Source organism: Spea bombifrons, chromosome 1, assembly GCF_027358695.1.
Source record: "Spea bombifrons isolate aSpeBom1 chromosome 1, aSpeBom1.2.pri, whole genome shotgun sequence".
NCBI classification, from domain to species: Eukaryota; Metazoa; Chordata; class Amphibia; order Anura; family Pelobatidae; genus Spea; species Spea bombifrons.
The window spans coordinates 5528075-5545089 of NC_071087.1; the positions used below are offsets into that span (position 1 = coordinate 5528075).

A 17015-nucleotide genomic window follows, 5' to 3' on the forward strand; every position below is an offset into this window, starting at 1 on the left:
AATAATTTTCAGCTGCTTGATGGCTGCTAGATAAATAGGCGTACAAAGTTAAGAACAGGGACACGTTCTATCTGCTCGATGCCTCCGTCTCATTTTACTGGTTGGCAGAAATGTCATTAAACTGAGTAATGGCGAATATTTACTTTGGATAAATATGAGGTTTTAGTACTGCATTTCACAATATAATTTGTCTAACGTTATGCTCTATGATGAATGGTTAGGTAGATTCTATTCATATATAACTGGGGTAAATCTATTGGTATAGGAATCTAAAAGCGTAAGCGCAAAGGGCAGTGAGCTGTAAATACTCAATAACTAATGTGTTGATAGAATAATTACTATTACTAAATTTACTGTAATGAAATGTGAAATTATAATTGATGTTATCAATGATGAAATGTGAAATTTACATAAATTAGAATTGACCTATCTTTGGTGTATAGTCCCGAAATAAAATGGTGCATGAATTTTAATTTATTTATTAATTTGGATTGGAAATAAATTGTTGAATTAAAGTGTGATCAATGAAAATTAGTGTCATGTATGACAAGAAATATAACAGTATGTGAACTGACATAGGAAAAAAAGACAAAAAAAATGTTTTTTCTTTTTTTAATAAAGTAACCTATTTAAGAAGTCTTAGAAGCTGTGGTTTCATTCGAGGAGATATTTAGATGTTTAAGCAAAACAAATATCTAACATGGTTCCTGTATCTTCATGAGGAAAATGCTTCTCTGTCTTTCTGCTATAAAGGGACCAATAGGGAAGGGGGTCATGACTGCTGGCCCATGCACAGGGCTGCAGTCAGGGTCTTTTTTTATTGTTGCAGCTATAAGAGTTAGATTGGGGGTAAGGTGTGAATCATACCTCTTTCCCCTTTGTCACCAGCAATCTGCAGACGTTCCCCTCCTGCCCGCCCTAATTCCATGTTATACACCTCAAGGTTTTGTTGCACTACGTTTGGTGGGTTCATGTTATTTATATGTTTGTTACCTTTCTTTTTAATCTTGTCTTGTTTGATTGTCACAGCTGCGGTCTGGGTCCCCTGGCCAGCACCGGTTACAAAAAAGCATGGTATGTTCGCCCATAATGGGCTTGGGGAGGCGCGTCCCGTGGACGGCTTATGGCACCTACGGGGCTAGGACTCTTGGCTTGTTGGGGTAATTATCTGCCTGTTGGGCTTAGTGCTTAACAGCTGGCAGGCCGTTTTAGAATTGGTGGTCTGTTCTACCGCTGGCTTGGGGAATGTTTATTCTAATATAGCTGTGGCCAAAAGCCCTACCCCACTAATGTGTCCTGTGTCTTCATTTGGGGTACTGGGGTCGGTAATTTTTAGCCCTCCGGTTATGGGCTTAAGCAGTCAAGTTTCAGATAGTAGGCAGGATAAATATTGCAACTGTTTTCAGTTTGCACTCTTCTCCTCATTTCATAATATTTCCAACCCTAATTATCTCACACCTGGGTCATCACCATGATTACCCAAATTACAATCACTATATTTAAACAATGTTTTCTTTCTTTCTTTCTTTCTTTCTTTCTTTCTTTCTTTCTTTCTCCTTCAAGACACACACCCTTTCCATATCCCAAATTCGCTTAACGTTTCCCATGTAAAAATATAAAAGGGTTCATAGCCAAATATTAACCCCAGTGAGTAGTATGTTAACGTAAATCTTAGAGTTTTATATTTTGGTTCCTTGGGTTTGAACATTTGGAGAGTAGGGTGCTCATGTCTACACCAGTGGTCAGGGCCACATCTAGGAGTTAACTAAGAGGGGACAGGTGTGGAATCCAGGTCAGGAGATCCAATGCTCCCTAACTTAAGAACCACTAATTAAGGGGCGCACCCTTTAGGTACTCACTCTGATGCAGAGATAAATCATTTTAGGGCATACCTGGTCAAGGAAACAAAAACAACAGAGAAACTACTAGTTGAGGCAACACGGATATAAGTCCTCTCTGAGACTACTGTTAGAGGCTACTGTATCTCTTTCCCGACTTTTGTCTAAAGGCTGTCTTGTACAGCGGGCAATTACTTTTAAGGGGATTCATGTATAAAGCGGATATAGAGGCAAAAGGTGATCATTGTTGACCTTGTTTGCATGTGCCTACCCAGAATCCCTTGTGGTTGTGGTTGTGGCTGCACCATGAGATTTCTGAGGGGAAAACAAGCCTTCTGGCTTGTCTGGTGTTTGTAGATTAGTGTTTAGCAATGCTTCTACTACCCACATACACTTATATAAAGATTAGACATTCATGCTTACCTGCACTTATATATAACTTAGACAACCATGCACACATGCACTTTAAAAAGATTAGATATTCATGCTCACATACACTTATACATAGACATTCATGCTCACATACACTTATACACAGACATTTATGCTCACTTACATGTATACATAGATATCTATGCACACATACACTTATACATAGACGTTCATGCACACATACACTTATACATAGACATGGAGGTACTCCTTACATCTCCTGCAGTTTGGATTCCACTGTGCTAGCAGCCTCGGTTTCAACGTGGGGTCACGTGACGTAACGTAACATGACCCCGTTGCGCTCCTGTATTATCGTGCCGGTTCAACATCGCTTACAGAGAGGGCCTTTTCTACCTGGACTGGCTTGATCCAGGTCAGAAAGGCCCTTTCTCAACTGGCACAAGGAGACAGGAGTGAGTGGCTGCAGGGGTCCCCGGGCCCTGCCGCAGTTGCAACCCCTATAGTTATGCCACTGATGGGAGGTATTGACAACCTTAGAAACTTTTTCTTTTATATAAGTTATATTATAATATATATAAATATTATATATATATATATATATATAATATTTTTTTTCCAAGGGGATAGACTTTCCCTACAACACCATCATATTACTATTTGTAGTTAGTTAAACTAAGTTCTACTTTGAATGGGGAGTTTATCCCAAGTGATCTACTTTGTTTAGTCAGAATTACTTCCCTGTGGATTTTCTTTTTTTTTTTGCTTGTTTTGTTCATATGTACGAATAGAGAAATATATATATATATATATATATATATATATATATAATAGGTTATTACAGTGGGTATGACAGTCTCTGTATAGTAATATCAAGGTATCACAGTGGAGATGATACTGTTCAACAGAGCGGAAAGTCATGAGCTATAAAGAACGGAGCACGGTGCTGCTGGTTTGCTGGTTAATTCATATCACTTTCTCCCAAATGTTGTTGAGATTGTTATTTTTGCTTATCCTCTGGGTGTCTCCTTGCACCTCTCAAATCCAGAAATCTCCATGTAATCTCATAAGGAGAATGTATACATTTGAATATGAGTATTTCCAGGACGGGGATATCATTATTGGAGGAATATTCACAGTTAACACCTGGATAACGAACTGGTACGCTGGCTCGGACATCCTAACACATCAAGCGTGCACGCAGTGAGTAGAATTTAAATTCTGTATTTGTGATACATTTACATCATGCAGGATTACGCAGGCGCTATTCACAGATAATGTGACGAGATCATACATGAAGCACAGTATGCAGCCAGGCAGAGCGAGAGTAAAATTCAAATATTAATTTATAATAAATATTAACATTTGTTTTTGACATTTTCTTCCTTGAAACAATTGTATTCTGGATCCGGATCTAAATGAAAGTTGCAAAGACAAAGAACCATTATGTTTATTGTAGAATCTGGCATCTATTTAAATAAATTGTTACAGTTTCATGAATATTACCCCTCTCCTACAATTTAAACACAATTTTTAATTGTTTTTGTAAACCTCCTCATTTTATGTGTGCCTTCAGATTTCAGGAATATTTCAGGAATATTTAATTAGATTAAAAAAAAAGAAGATTAAATTCAAACATATTTTGGCAATAAAGTATTTATAACAAATAGCAATTCTGGTGTGCGGGGGTTAAACATCATATCACTATGGCAACCACTGAAATGTCCTTTTTTATTATTATTAACACCAAAACTGAGATTAATAAATGTAAAAGGTATTTAGTGAGAACAGCATTGCATCTACAGAGCTGCTGCTGCTGCTGCTGCAAAAAAGCCATGTTAACCCTTTCAGTACCAAAAACCGTACACTGTACTTTGCTTGGCATCCTGGTTTAGGGACAGATGGTGAGTTTATAATCACTTAGTTTAACACTTTCAGGACCAATGCTCTCTCGTCATCATTTAACATTCTCTCTTTCTGATTTAGTGCACCCACACAAATAAAAAAAAAAAGCACATTTTTTTTCACGTAAGGTTTTCTTTTTAAACCATAATTCGGTAAACATTGTTTAACCGTTTTACTGCTGGAAATAGTTGTACACAGCTAGTGAAAGTGAGGAAAAAAAAATCATACACCTGCATACACTTCATATGCTTAGGATTTGTATTTTCTTCCCAGTTATATGGCAAATATTAAAAAGGCGCCAATTTTCCCCCCAAAATTGTAACATTAATAAAATTTCTTTCCTAGGTATGTCCAACTGCAGAGAAACAGACTCTGATTTTCATTCTGTGTGTGATGCCGCACATGCATAGTTTTCTCCTGTTTTCTCATGTTTTGAGGAAGCTGCGGACCAAAATTGGAACCTGCTTATTTTTTTTTTTTTTATCCAGTATTAATAACTTTGTAATGAGGGATATTTATTTTTCTTTTATAGAGTTATTATTTTGTGTATTCATTTTTTTTCTTTTTGTTTTTTTTTTTTTACAATATTTTCTAAAAAATATTTGCACCATAAGCTAAACCCCAGTGCCATTTTTTTGTAACATCACTTTCAGCAAAGTGCACACTGCCCAATTGTTTTAGTTTTGGGGAGTGCATATGGTGTTGACGTTTATTCAGCCAGAACTTACCAGCCGCTAATACAACCCCTGCACTACCTCTCCCCTTTCTCCGTACCATATGTCACTTCTCACTCCATTCCCTCTAGATTGTAAGCTTGTGAGCCGAGCCCTCTTTACCTAATGTACCGGTTTGTGTTAGTCTGTCAGTTCTAGTTTCGTCATTCACCTTTAATATATGTATTGTAAGAAGCACCGCATACATAGCTATATAAAGAAAAGATAATAATTATAATAGATAGCAAACAAAATTAGGCATATGTAAAATTTGCAATAACTCTACAACTAAAGGCTGTAGCAGTCACATAACATTGAGTCTTTTTCTTCTCAGTTTGAAATTTGAGTACTATACGCATATCCTGGCTTTTATCTTCACCATCGATGAGATAAACAGAAACCCAGACATCTTACCCAACGTTACCCTGGGATATTATGCATTTGATTCCTGCGGATATGTGAATAAAGCCATAAAGAATATGATGCAGATAATATCGGGACGATTCACGCAGGCTCCCAATTATTTCTGCGACAAACACGGCCAGGTGGTGGGTTTTATTGGAGACATTGGTTCTTCTACTACCCTGGCAATGGCACAGATCTTGAATCTATATGGTTACCCTCAGGTAGGTAGAGTTGTTTTATACCCATAAATTATAAAACAAATAAAAAGTACTGACCAGTGCACTCTAGGTGTAAATATCAGTTGCCCAAGAAGAGCATTCAAGCAGGACAACTTCAAAATGTACCAGATGTCTTTAGACAATATAATGCTTTAGATATGGTTAGTTCTATGGACTGGTTGTGTGCACTTTACAATGATCGTGAACGTGACATGACTGGTTCAGATTGTACTTAATATAATGAATGTTTGGTTTGAGTGATCTGATGAAGCCAAAGATACTAATGCTTGAGGTACCATGCCCGTGGAATATTAAGTGAGGTTTGAATGAGCTTACAGCCTGATTTTATCAGACTTTCATTATCTAATTATTATAATTGTTATTATATGGGTTTATTTTAGAACTATATTTTTTATTATTTTTTATGTGTTTATTACTAAAGTAAGACTCATCTTTATCAAGGGCATGTGCATTGAAAAGTTTGGTTGCTCGGTGCCCTGGAGAAAAGTCACTGGTTGACCGGAGCCTGATTTTTGCTTTTTTTTTTTCCTATGAATCATTTTCATGGCATCCACGAAATGGCTCTAATCCTACCCCTCTGATGTGTTTTCCTCCTCTATCGATCTCTATGGTTCAAACCCTAACCCTCTGATATGTTCTCCTCCTCTATTGATCTCTATTGGTGTTCCTCCCTTGGACAATTAATCTCTTCTTTGGATTCCATTACCGCTTCTTATGATAGACAAATTTACCCTTTGCTTCCTGAATTATCGTCCTCTCCTCTAACTTTAATCACTCTATTTCTGAAATTGTCTCCTGGATGGCATCCCTGAAGCTCAACATATCCATGGAAGAGCTTCAAGTTATTCCCTTCTCCCTCTCTCTGCATTTCCTGATCTCTTCATTACAGTCGGGCGTCTCAATATAGCCAAGAGACTCAGATAGCTGTCTTGAATTTGCTCTCTCCTTCACCCATCATGCCCAGATGCAAAATATATATATGGAATTTATCTTTTGCCTCACACAAGAGACTACCAGAACAATAGACGTGCAAATGGGCCAAAAAAGATTTGGATACATTTTTTGGTTTGTTTTTGGTGCATTCGTTTTCGGGAAAGGAATTACGTTCCCTGTCCATTCGGTTCAGACAAAAATGTGGGGGTATTTTTAACTCGGGAACTAAATTTGTTGCCCAGTGCCCACATTCACTCTCTCACACTCTCATTCACTCTCTTATGCACTCTTAATGTTTTTCTACCTTCTTTGCTGACCACTTCCTCGTCTGCTTCCACCAAAATGGCAGCAACCCTGGTGACATCCATTCCCCCGATCCTCCAATCAGGTGAGAGGGCGTTACCAAAAGTGCCATGTTTTGCCTTATGGTGAATATAAGGTGAATCACAGCGCTTTAAGGGGCGTCCTAGTCTCTCTATTAGTTCTCTGTACCCTCCAGAGTTAAATTTAAGCTCCCAACCCTGATCTACAGAGTCCTTGAAGATAATGCGTCCACCTTTATCTCAGCTCTTCTTGTGGTTTCCTCCGATCACCTCTTCCCACTGGCATATTCATGGTTTTACCCATGTTAGGAATTGCACTGTTTGCACCACATTAAAAGCTCAACATTTTTTTTTCCAGGTCAAAATTTCAAGGATTCAGATAGACCAAACCTGTTTGTGTAATTGGCTCACACGCTTGAATCACATCTGTTACTTTTTTCTCCCTAAACATGTTACTGTTCCACAATAATCTATGTAATGGTGCTTACGGATTAACTCTTCAAAGATAGACATATGTCTCAGCCAACCATATAGAATGTATCTAGGAAATCAGGATAGAGAACCCAATGGCACTGGAAGGGTATGATCTAGCAGTATTGTGCCTCGAATGGACAAGTATTGGGTGACAGGCGACATTACGTATGTGACAACCAATCAAATTGACCAATTTTCCTTTAAAGGTTTAATTACTTGCCGGATGCTGTTTATTTAATTCAATGTATCTAGAGAGTTTACAGCTATGCTTTCCATTTTCCTAGATAAGCTATGGGGCTACAGACTCTATACTAAGTGACCGGAGACAATATCCTTACTTTTACCGAACCGTTCAAGGGGATGAGATCCAGTATACTGCAATTTTAAAGTTATTGAGACATTTTGAGTGGGACTGGGTTGGAATCGTTACTACTGGAGATGACAGTGGAGAAAGGAAATTGCGGTATCTGACCAGAGAGACCACTAAATACGGCATCTGCATTGAGTTCTCCATTTTAATTACAAAAGAAGGAAAATTTACTGACTACGTTAACATTATTCGGAAAGCTACAACTGAGATTATCATCATTTGTGGTTCATTTAATGCAAAATATATGACTCTGCTCAAGAAGGTATCAGATGCACTTATTGATAAGACGCTCATCCTTCCTCCTTCATGGTCGCTTGAACATGAGGTTGTATTTACCGGAACCAAACTGTCAAACTGCAGTTTAGTATTCACACCACCCAGAAGATCCATCCCTGAAATGAACACTTTTGTCGATAGCGTCTACCCATCCAGTCGCCCAAATGACCCATTACTAGAAGACATTTGGATATGTTTCTTTAAATGTTTGTCAAAAAACCCTAATAAAAACAGTTTTTTCCCAGTGGCACTTCATATTAAACTTCATAACTGTACCTGGAAGGAGAAAATTAAGGTGATCCCTGATCAAATACTTATAGGAACTCCTTATTATGTATATAGTGCAGTAAATTCCATGGCCTTGGCATTGAACAGCATTGATATTCCGTCTATTAAGGATTCTACAGGAAAACAATTAAACAGATACAACTACAAAATGAAGGTAAATATTTATCTTTAATGCTATATGACGTAATCAGTGGCGGAACTACCAGGGTCGCGACTGCGACCGGGCCCTGGAGTTCTCCCACTCAAGGGGGCCCAAGCATGGCCGGACTGGCCCACCGGGATACCGGGAAATTTCCCGGTGGGCCCGCAGATTCGGCCGGCGGAGCGGGATTGGGAGCCGCCTCCGGCGCCAGGGGCGGGCTGGGCAGGGGGACAATTGCCCCCCAGGCTGCCCGAAATCTAATCTAAGCGGCCGCTGGGTGCTGCTGCGGCCGGCCGGCGCTACTATAATACTTGTTTTTTTAATTTAATATGGCAAGCTGGTCCGGCTTGCCATATAAAATTTTAAAAATGTATTAAAGTAGCGCCGGCCGGCCGCATCAACACCCAGCAGCCGTGTGCGATGGCCGCCTAGTGATGGGAGCAGCGTGAAGGGTGAAAGCTCCGCCCCCTCGCACTCACCTTTCACCCCTCACGCTGCTCCCATCACTATGCGGCCATCAGACTGCTGGGAATGTAATCTAAACGGCCGATGCGTGCTGATGCCGCCGGCCGGTTCTGCTTTAATACTTTTTTCTTTTACTTTATATGGCAAGCCGATCCAGCTTGCCATATTACATTAAAAGAAAGTGTTAAAGTAGCTCCGGCCGGCGGCATCAGCACGCATCGGCCGTTTAGATTACATTCACAGCAATCTGATGGCCGCAGAGTGATGGGAGCAGCGTGAGGGGTGAAAGCTCCGCCCCCTCGCTGGAGCACCGGATGTCAGGTCAGTGACATCCTGTCAGGATAGAGAAGAGAACAGTGTGCAGCTACCAGAGGACGGAAGTGAAGAGAAGTAGAAGGTGAGTAAACCAATGTATTTTTTGTACAAACTGTATAATATTTTTTTGTATTTGTTAAAAACAAAAAAATCGGCATGTGTGTATGTAAGTGTGTCCCCCTATATGCCACTCTGCCTCCAGAAATGCCTTATACCCCCCTATATGCAACTCTGTTCCATGATATGCCTTTTAACCCCCTATATGCCAGAGTGGCATATAGGGGTATAAGGCATTTCTGGATGCAGAGTGACATATAGGGGGTCAAAAGGCATTTCTGGAGGCAGAGTGGCATATAGGAGGGTATAAAGCATATAGGGGGGCATAAGGCAGAGTGCCCCATGATATGCCTTTTAACCCCCTTTATGCCACTCTGTCTCCAGAAATGCCTTTTAACACCTATATACCACTCTGTCTCTATAAATGCCTTTTAACCCCCTATATGCCACTCTTCCTCCAGAAATGCCTTATACCCCCTTATATGCCACTCTGTCCCATTATATGCCTTTTAACCAGAGTGGCGTATAGGGGTATAAGGCATTTCTGGAGGCAGAGAGGCATATAGGGGGTTAAAAGGCATATCAGGGGGCAGAGTGGCAAGCCTGGGGCAGATGTGCATAACTCGGGGGGGTCAGGTTGGCGAATAAAAGGAAAAAAAAAAAAAATGTAGATAGAAGAGGTTAGGGATAGGGTAGATAGCCTGAGAAGGGGGGAGAGTGGGTAGATGGTGTGAGAGGAGGGTAGATTGGGTTGGGGGGGCCCTTAACAGATTCTCGCACCGGGGCCCTGAGGCTTCTAGTTACGCCCCTGGACGTAATACAGGGATGTCGGCAATCTTAACAGCCAACTGATGTGAAATGACCTCCCCAGGGTCAGTTCTAGAGTTTCTAGAACTTAAGAATTCAGGACTGTCATTCATAATAAGTGTCTAGTGGTCAACTGTTTGTTCTGTTCGTTCTTTCATCTTCTTTTCTGCCAGCTCCCTCAATCACTTGCTTTCTGCGTATAATAATATATTTTTTATTTTTTATTTTCATGTATTTGGTTATACAGCTGAAATTGTCAACAGATACATTCTTTACAGACATGATAACAATGTCATTAATTATTATATTTAATATTTTTTTTGTTTACTAATCACTCTTTAGTCACATTTTTACATCCCTTTGTTATTCTCTTCTCTGAAAGTATGAGTTAAGTCACCCAGGTCAAATAGATTCACACTGTTTCTTGTTATTTGAAAGCTAAATAACTACCTAAAGAAGGTTAATTACAAGGATCACTTTGGCAGCAACATCTTTTTTGATGAAAAAGGTGAAGTTCCGGAATTGTACGATATTATGAATTGGATAATAATACGTAACGGCAAGACACAAAATACCATCCTGAATCGGGTGGGCGCGTTTGATCCATCACTTCCAGATAACCAGCAAATCCTTATAGAAGACTGGAAGATAACATGGAAAAATGACAAGGTAAATATAAATATGATTTCATGCAAATAAACGTTTCCTGCATGTAAGAGCTCATTTTTATAATACAAAAAAAAAACTTTCATGAAGCCTCACAAATAAGGAATGCATTTTAAAGTACTTTATAGGTACTTTAATATATGTTCTTCAACATATTTAAATAAAGAGGAGAAGCCGGAGCACTGTGCCCCTTCCATGGTACTGTTGTCACCCTACAGATTGGCTGCTGAAATAATTGGGAGAGAATTTTTTTTGAGGATTTACGTGTGTGGTGGAGAGTACATCATGTAGCTGAACATAGTAGTTGGGAATGGCGGAAAAAGAGGAAATAAATTTGAGTTTATATTCCAATCATAAAAGAGTCTTTACTCATAGTTAAATTAAAATAAATATTAATTAAAAAATAAACAAGATTGATATTGTATTATTATTATTATTATGGTTATTATTATAATTATATATATATATATATGTATATATTATTTATATTTTTTTGTTTATCTAGTTGTATTTATCAGTATCCGATAGTTATGCATATATCATCATCTAACATTTATGCCAGCATTGATTTTCATAGTATTTTCAGTAGATATGAAGCGACTTGGATTGTAACATAGAAAATATAGTAAGCTTTACACAATTGATCACTGAATGGTTCATAACGAGTAAAGAGCATAGACATTCTGTTATCCAACCAATGGGATATTATGATGTCACTGGTGGAATGGTGGCCTCAGAGGGTGCGCTTTCCCCCCCTGTCAGGGACAGGACGTATACCGGCGATACAAGCACTCTGTTTTCAAAATGTTGTTGAATTTTATACAGCTGTATGAAATATGAGTTGTTCCTTTAGATGCCGCGAGCAAAGTGCAGTGACCCATGTCAACCCGGATCCAGAAAAGCATCAAAAGAAGGATTTCACATCTGCTGCTACGACTGTATCCCGTGTTCAGAAGGAGAATTTACCAATGTATCAGGTACGCCATTCCACCACCAAGAGGTCCTCAGTAAATCTGCATTTTCACACACAGGGAATATGAATTTGGCCAAAATAAATAGCAGATACAACGCCCAAGCAGCAAATAAAAGTCTTTAAAGTATCTATTTGTTAGCAAAAATTAAACTTTAGGATGTTGCATAAAACTGCATGATTTCACTTTTTACAGACAATTTCTACCCGTATTACTCAGACACTTGGGTGTTGGGTCTATTCACTAAAAGTCGCAGGGTTCATCTTAGTTAAAGGTTTACTCAATGGACCAGACTTGACAACATGTCTGGCCAATATCTGCAGAGGTCACTTGACTAGATAGAGTCTTGCAATGAATCATCCAAACACTTGTGGCCGCTAGTGAATGGGGTCCTATATAAATATACTGTATAATGTACGCTCCCGTGGAACCACTGGCCATTTACAATTAACTGAACCTCTCCACCCCACCGGGCAGTTGGCAGTGGGTATCAATATCCCAAAGGGTATTACTATCGTTTGTATAAGATCACAAGAAATTATATTGATGGTGATTATGTTATCATTGTCTCTAGACATTCTTTAAATATATTCAAGGTGCATCCAATACCATCATTTATATGATATTTTATTTGATAGACAGCAAAGACTGCTTCAAGTGTCCTGAAAATGAATGGCCCGACCAACAAAAAACCAAGTGTATTCCGAAAATACTGGAGTTTCTATCCTATGAAACGGACGTTTTAGCTTTAGTTTTTTGTGTTACTTCTATATTCTCAGTTCTGCTTTCTACTTTTATAGCTGCAATATTTATCTCATTCCGAGACACCCCCATTGTTAAAGCAAATAATCGGAATCTGAGCTTTGTCCTCCTGGTCTCCCTCAAACTGAGCTTCCTCTGCGTGTTTTTGTTCATTGGTCGCCCGTTGGATATAACCTGCATGATACGTCATATTTCATTTGGAATGGCCTTTTCTGCAGCACTTTCTTGTGTGTTGGCCAAGACCATCATGGTTTGCATTGCCTTCAAAGCCACAAAGCCTGGCAGCATCTGGAGAAATTGGGTGGGACTGAAGCTGTCCAATGCTGTTGTCTTGGTTGGCTCCTCTGGTCAGGTTCTGATCAGTGTCATTTGGTTGTTACTCTCTCCCTCGTTTCAGGAATTAGACATGCACACATTCACTGGGAAAATCATTGTTCAATGTAATGAAGGGTCTGTCCTGGCCTTTTTCTGTATGTTGGGTTACATGGGGCTTCTGGCAGCTGTGAGTTTTGTTCTAGCTTTCATGGTACGGACTTTGCCAGACAACTTTAATGAAGCCAAACACATCACATTCAGCATGCTGGTGTTCTGCAGTGTGTGGGTCTGTGCTATACCGGCCTATCTGAGCAGCAAGGGAAAAAACATGGTGGCTGTGGAGATATTTGCTACCCTGGTGTCCAGTCTTGGCATTGTAAGCTGTATATACCTCCCAAAATGTTATATTATTCTGTTTAGAGCTGAACTTAACAGTAAACGGCATGTTTTTAGTAAGACCATTTCATAATATCTAGACTTTATTTTAGACAGTTTAACAAGGACAACACCAGTGGCATAGGTGGGGCAACGGTGGCACTGTGGGACATGTTGCTTGGGGAAGTTGGGGGGGGGGCCCGGGGCAATTTTAGCACCAGGGCCCTGTGGTTTTTAGTTATGCCCCCGGACAATACAGAAATCTAGGATGTACAAAAATCTTCTCAGGAATGGTACGAAGACACCCTAGTACTGTTGTTCATAACCTTCTTGCTGTGTGTTCCTATATGATCTCCACCTCGCATCTTAACATGTTAAATTATCCGTTCATATATGAGTTTCTGCTACACAGCGTGTATTCAACAATTTACACTGAGATGAAAAGAATGCACAAAGTGTTAAGAGTGAAGAGGTGCCTGGCCCAGCAGGCCAAATAGATTGTAGGCTCACAAGAACAAGACCCTCTTCTCCTTCTGTACCAGTATGTTTTGACAAATGTCATTTTTAATTGTCTTCACTGGAAAGAGCTATCGTGTGGGTCCTAGATTTGTATATTTCACTTTGCAGCACTAACAACTATTTTAGCAGAAGCTATATTGGATGAATAATAGTAATAAACTTTATTATTTTGGGTCATTTAAGAAAGAATAACAATTACTATTCACCTAGATACCTGTCTGTAAAGCTCTTTTCCGGTTACCATAATAGATAAAAACTTATAGATACAACCATTAGAATTATCACTTGGGATTTCCCAACCCTACAATGAAATCTGTAATACTGTCAAGATTTTTTTAGTGCTTGCTTTATTTTCTGTTGTATTAAATAAATGGCCTAAGCTTTTTCTAAATATTTCAATGCGTGAGACATCTTTTTTTTCTAAAATAGCTTGTTATACTGATTTTAAACAAAGGTACCATGCTGAAAGTGTACTTTTTCACCATATACAGTGCTTTGAAAAAAAGATTTGTCTCCTTCCTGATTTCTACTACTTTTTCTTTTTTTTTTGTCACATTTAAATGTTTCAGATCATCCAACTAATTTTAAAATAAGACAAGGTGAGTAAACACAAAATGCAGCTTTTAAATGACCGTTTCATTTATTGAAGGTAAAGAGTTAATCAAAACCTATATCATCCACAGGGGCGTAACTAGAAGCCTCAGGGCCCCGGTGCGAGAATCTGTTAAGGGCCCCCAACCCATCTACCCCCTTCTCAGGCTATCTACCCTCTCCCTACCGCCCCTTCTCACTATCTACCCTCTCCCTCTCCCCCTTCTCACGATCTACCCTCTCCCTACCCCCCTTCTCACGATCTACCCTCTCCCTACCCCCCTTCTCATTATCTACCCTCTCCCTACACCCCTTTGTAGGTCACTTACCGGCCTCTGTCTCACAGCTCTGCCGCGGTGCGCACGGCTTAAAGCTGAGCGCCGGCATACGACGTCATAAGCTGGCGCTCAGCGTGAAGCGCCGGCACCCGAGACAGACGCCTCACGCTCCCACCACTGCAGTCAGGGGAGGGCTGGCAGCCTAAGGCCTGGGGGCCAAGTCTAGTCAAGTGGCCCGTTGCACCACCGAATCAGCACACCATCCATGCCCATCTTTTCCTGATTTTCTAACGCATATTGATGTAATGTGATGGGACTGGGAGTAAAAAAAAATATGTTTAATACATTAAAAAACAGCTAATCTTTGTAAAAAAAATAACATTTAAATAAGGAAAAATTGGACCCTAGGCATTTCCTTGGGCCCCTGCCTGTAATCATCCCCAGAGTCCCCCATCCTCATTCACTAAGCCACACCTCTGTTTTACTTACTCCCTGTAGTTCAGGTATAGATCAAATAAACAACACATGTAAACAGCACATGCATGTATAGATCAACTGAATAAGAAATACAAACCATGTATTTGCAGGTACACATAAATAATGTATGGAAACATAGCACAGCAGATACAGATCAACAGAATAACACACAAACCCAGCATTGCAGGTACAGATCAACTAGAAATCACATAACAACTAAGCATTAAAGGTATAGATAAAACCCCCTAAATTACAGGCATAGATCACAGGATGCACCCCCCCAAAGCCAGCCCTGGTCTCCACACTGCCCACATAGAACCCGACCAGCACCAAGATAACATTAACAAATTACAGTCCAGAGTGAGACAACTTTGTCCCCAAACAGCCCAGCGTGAGCCAATTTTGTCCCCAAACAGCCCACCCTGACACCAGTACAAGCTCTGCAACACCGACACCCAAACACACACACCAGGACAGGCTCTGCCACACCGACATCCAGACACACACACCAGGACAGGCTCTGGCACACAGACAGTCAAACACACACACACCATGACAGGCCCTTTCACACAGACAGCCAAACACACAGACACCAGGACAGGCTCTGCCACATCAACACCCAAACACACACCAGGACAAGCTCTGCCACACCAATACCCAAACACATATACACACACACACACACCAGGACAGGCTCTGCCACACAGACACCCAAACACACACACCAGGACAGGCTCTGCGACACTGACACCCACATCCAAAATGCTTTCCACACTGGTTTTCTGTTTGTTTGTTTTCCCCCCTTGTGTATTGATGCCCCAGCCACCCCCCCTTTGGTTTTAATGTAGTTCCCCTCCACACCCTTGTGTATTGCCCCATGTGGATTTGTGCCCCCAGCCAGCCCCCTTTGTACATTATGCCCCTTGTGTATTGCCCCATGTGGATTTGTGCCCCAGCCAGCCCCCTTTGTACATTATGCCCCAACACCCCTGTGTATTGATTTATGTGATGTCCCCAGCCAGCCCCCCTCCCTTGTGTATTGATGCCCCCCTTTGCATTGTTAATGTCAATAATGTATATTAAACCCAGCCACCCACCCCCCACCTTTGTGTATTGATTTATGTGGTGCCCCAACCACCCTGTTATGTACTTATACCCCCTAGCCACCCCCATTTTGCATTTAATTGTTGTCCCAATGCAGCCCCCCCCTTTGAAAATGACTCCCCTTCTGCCTATTACCCCAACTATTTTTTTTATTTTTTTAATACTTGCGTTTTTGCTGTCATTCCTCACTGCTGCTGTCCTCCAATGTGTTCTTCTAGCTGTCACGAGGAGCTGTTCCATGTGACTCCGCCCCCTTGAGCGGCCCATCACATTGATGATGTGACGTGCCGCTCAAGGGGGCGGAGTCACACGGAACAGGACACTGTGCAGGCACGCTGGCTGCTTAATGATTTTAAAGCGGCCAGCGTGCAGTTGGGGCAGCGCTGAGGCAGGCGGCAGCGAGCAGAGGAGACAGAAGGGCCCTGGGGTTCTGTCAGTCAGGAGCCCCAAGGGGTGCCGAGCGGTCGTTTTCAGCAACCGCTCGGCACCCCTTGGGCCCCCCTGACTGGCAGAACTCCAGGGCCCGGTCGCAGTCGCGACCCCTGCGACCCCGGTAGTTCCACCACTGACCATCCATGTGTATTTGCTCCCGGTAAACTGGCAATGAATCTTTTACATCGCTGAGGTGGAACTTTGACCACTTTTCTTGCATTTTCGAACGCAAAAACCTTAAGGTCATGTCACAGCATCTAAGTCGGGACTTTAACAAGGCCATTCCAAAAACTGCTTCTTTTGAGCAATTTAAAGGTGGACTTGCTTGTGTGCTTCGGGTCATTGTCCTGCTGCATAACCCAACTGCGCTTGAGCTTAAGGCCACAAACTGATGGTTGGACATTCTCCGTGAGAATTTTCTGGTAGAGAACAGAATTCATGGTTACAACAATTCTGGTAAGTCGCCCAGGTCGTGAAGCAGCCAAGTAGCCCCAGACCATAACACTACCCCCACTGGCTTGTTCCGTCAATAATAAAGGCTTTCTCAATGGAGTACCTCCATTACATAACGAGTACATAAAGTCC

At 40.9% G+C, this 17015-nt stretch overlaps 1 protein-coding gene across 1 annotated transcript; it reads left to right on the forward strand.

The window, feature by feature from the left end:
* The first annotated feature begins 1089 nt into the window (after nt 1-1089).
* LOC128502648 (vomeronasal type-2 receptor 26-like) lies at nt 1090-13123 on the forward strand. The gene is made up of 6 exons (XM_053472907.1): nt 1090-1160; nt 5181-5472; nt 7505-7915; nt 10379-10609; nt 11460-11583; nt 12216-13123. The coding sequence occupies exons 1-6, from the start codon at nt 1090-1092 to the stop codon at nt 13121-13123; spliced, it is 2037 nt and encodes a 678-aa protein (XP_053328882.1).
* Nucleotides 13124-17015: the final 3892 nt, after the last annotated feature.

Coding starts and splice junctions, on each gene's coding strand:
- LOC128502648 (XM_053472907.1), top strand. CDS start 1,090: ATGGGCTTGGGGAGGCGCGTCCCGTGGACGGCTTATGGCACCTACGGG. Junction 10,610..11,459: donor TAACATGGAAAAATGACAAG/GTAAATATAAAT, acceptor TTGTTCCTTTAG/ATGCCGCGAGCAAAGTGCAG. Junction 11,584..12,215: donor AGAATTTACCAATGTATCAG/GTACGCCATTCC, acceptor TTTATTTGATAG/ACAGCAAAGACTGCTTCAAG.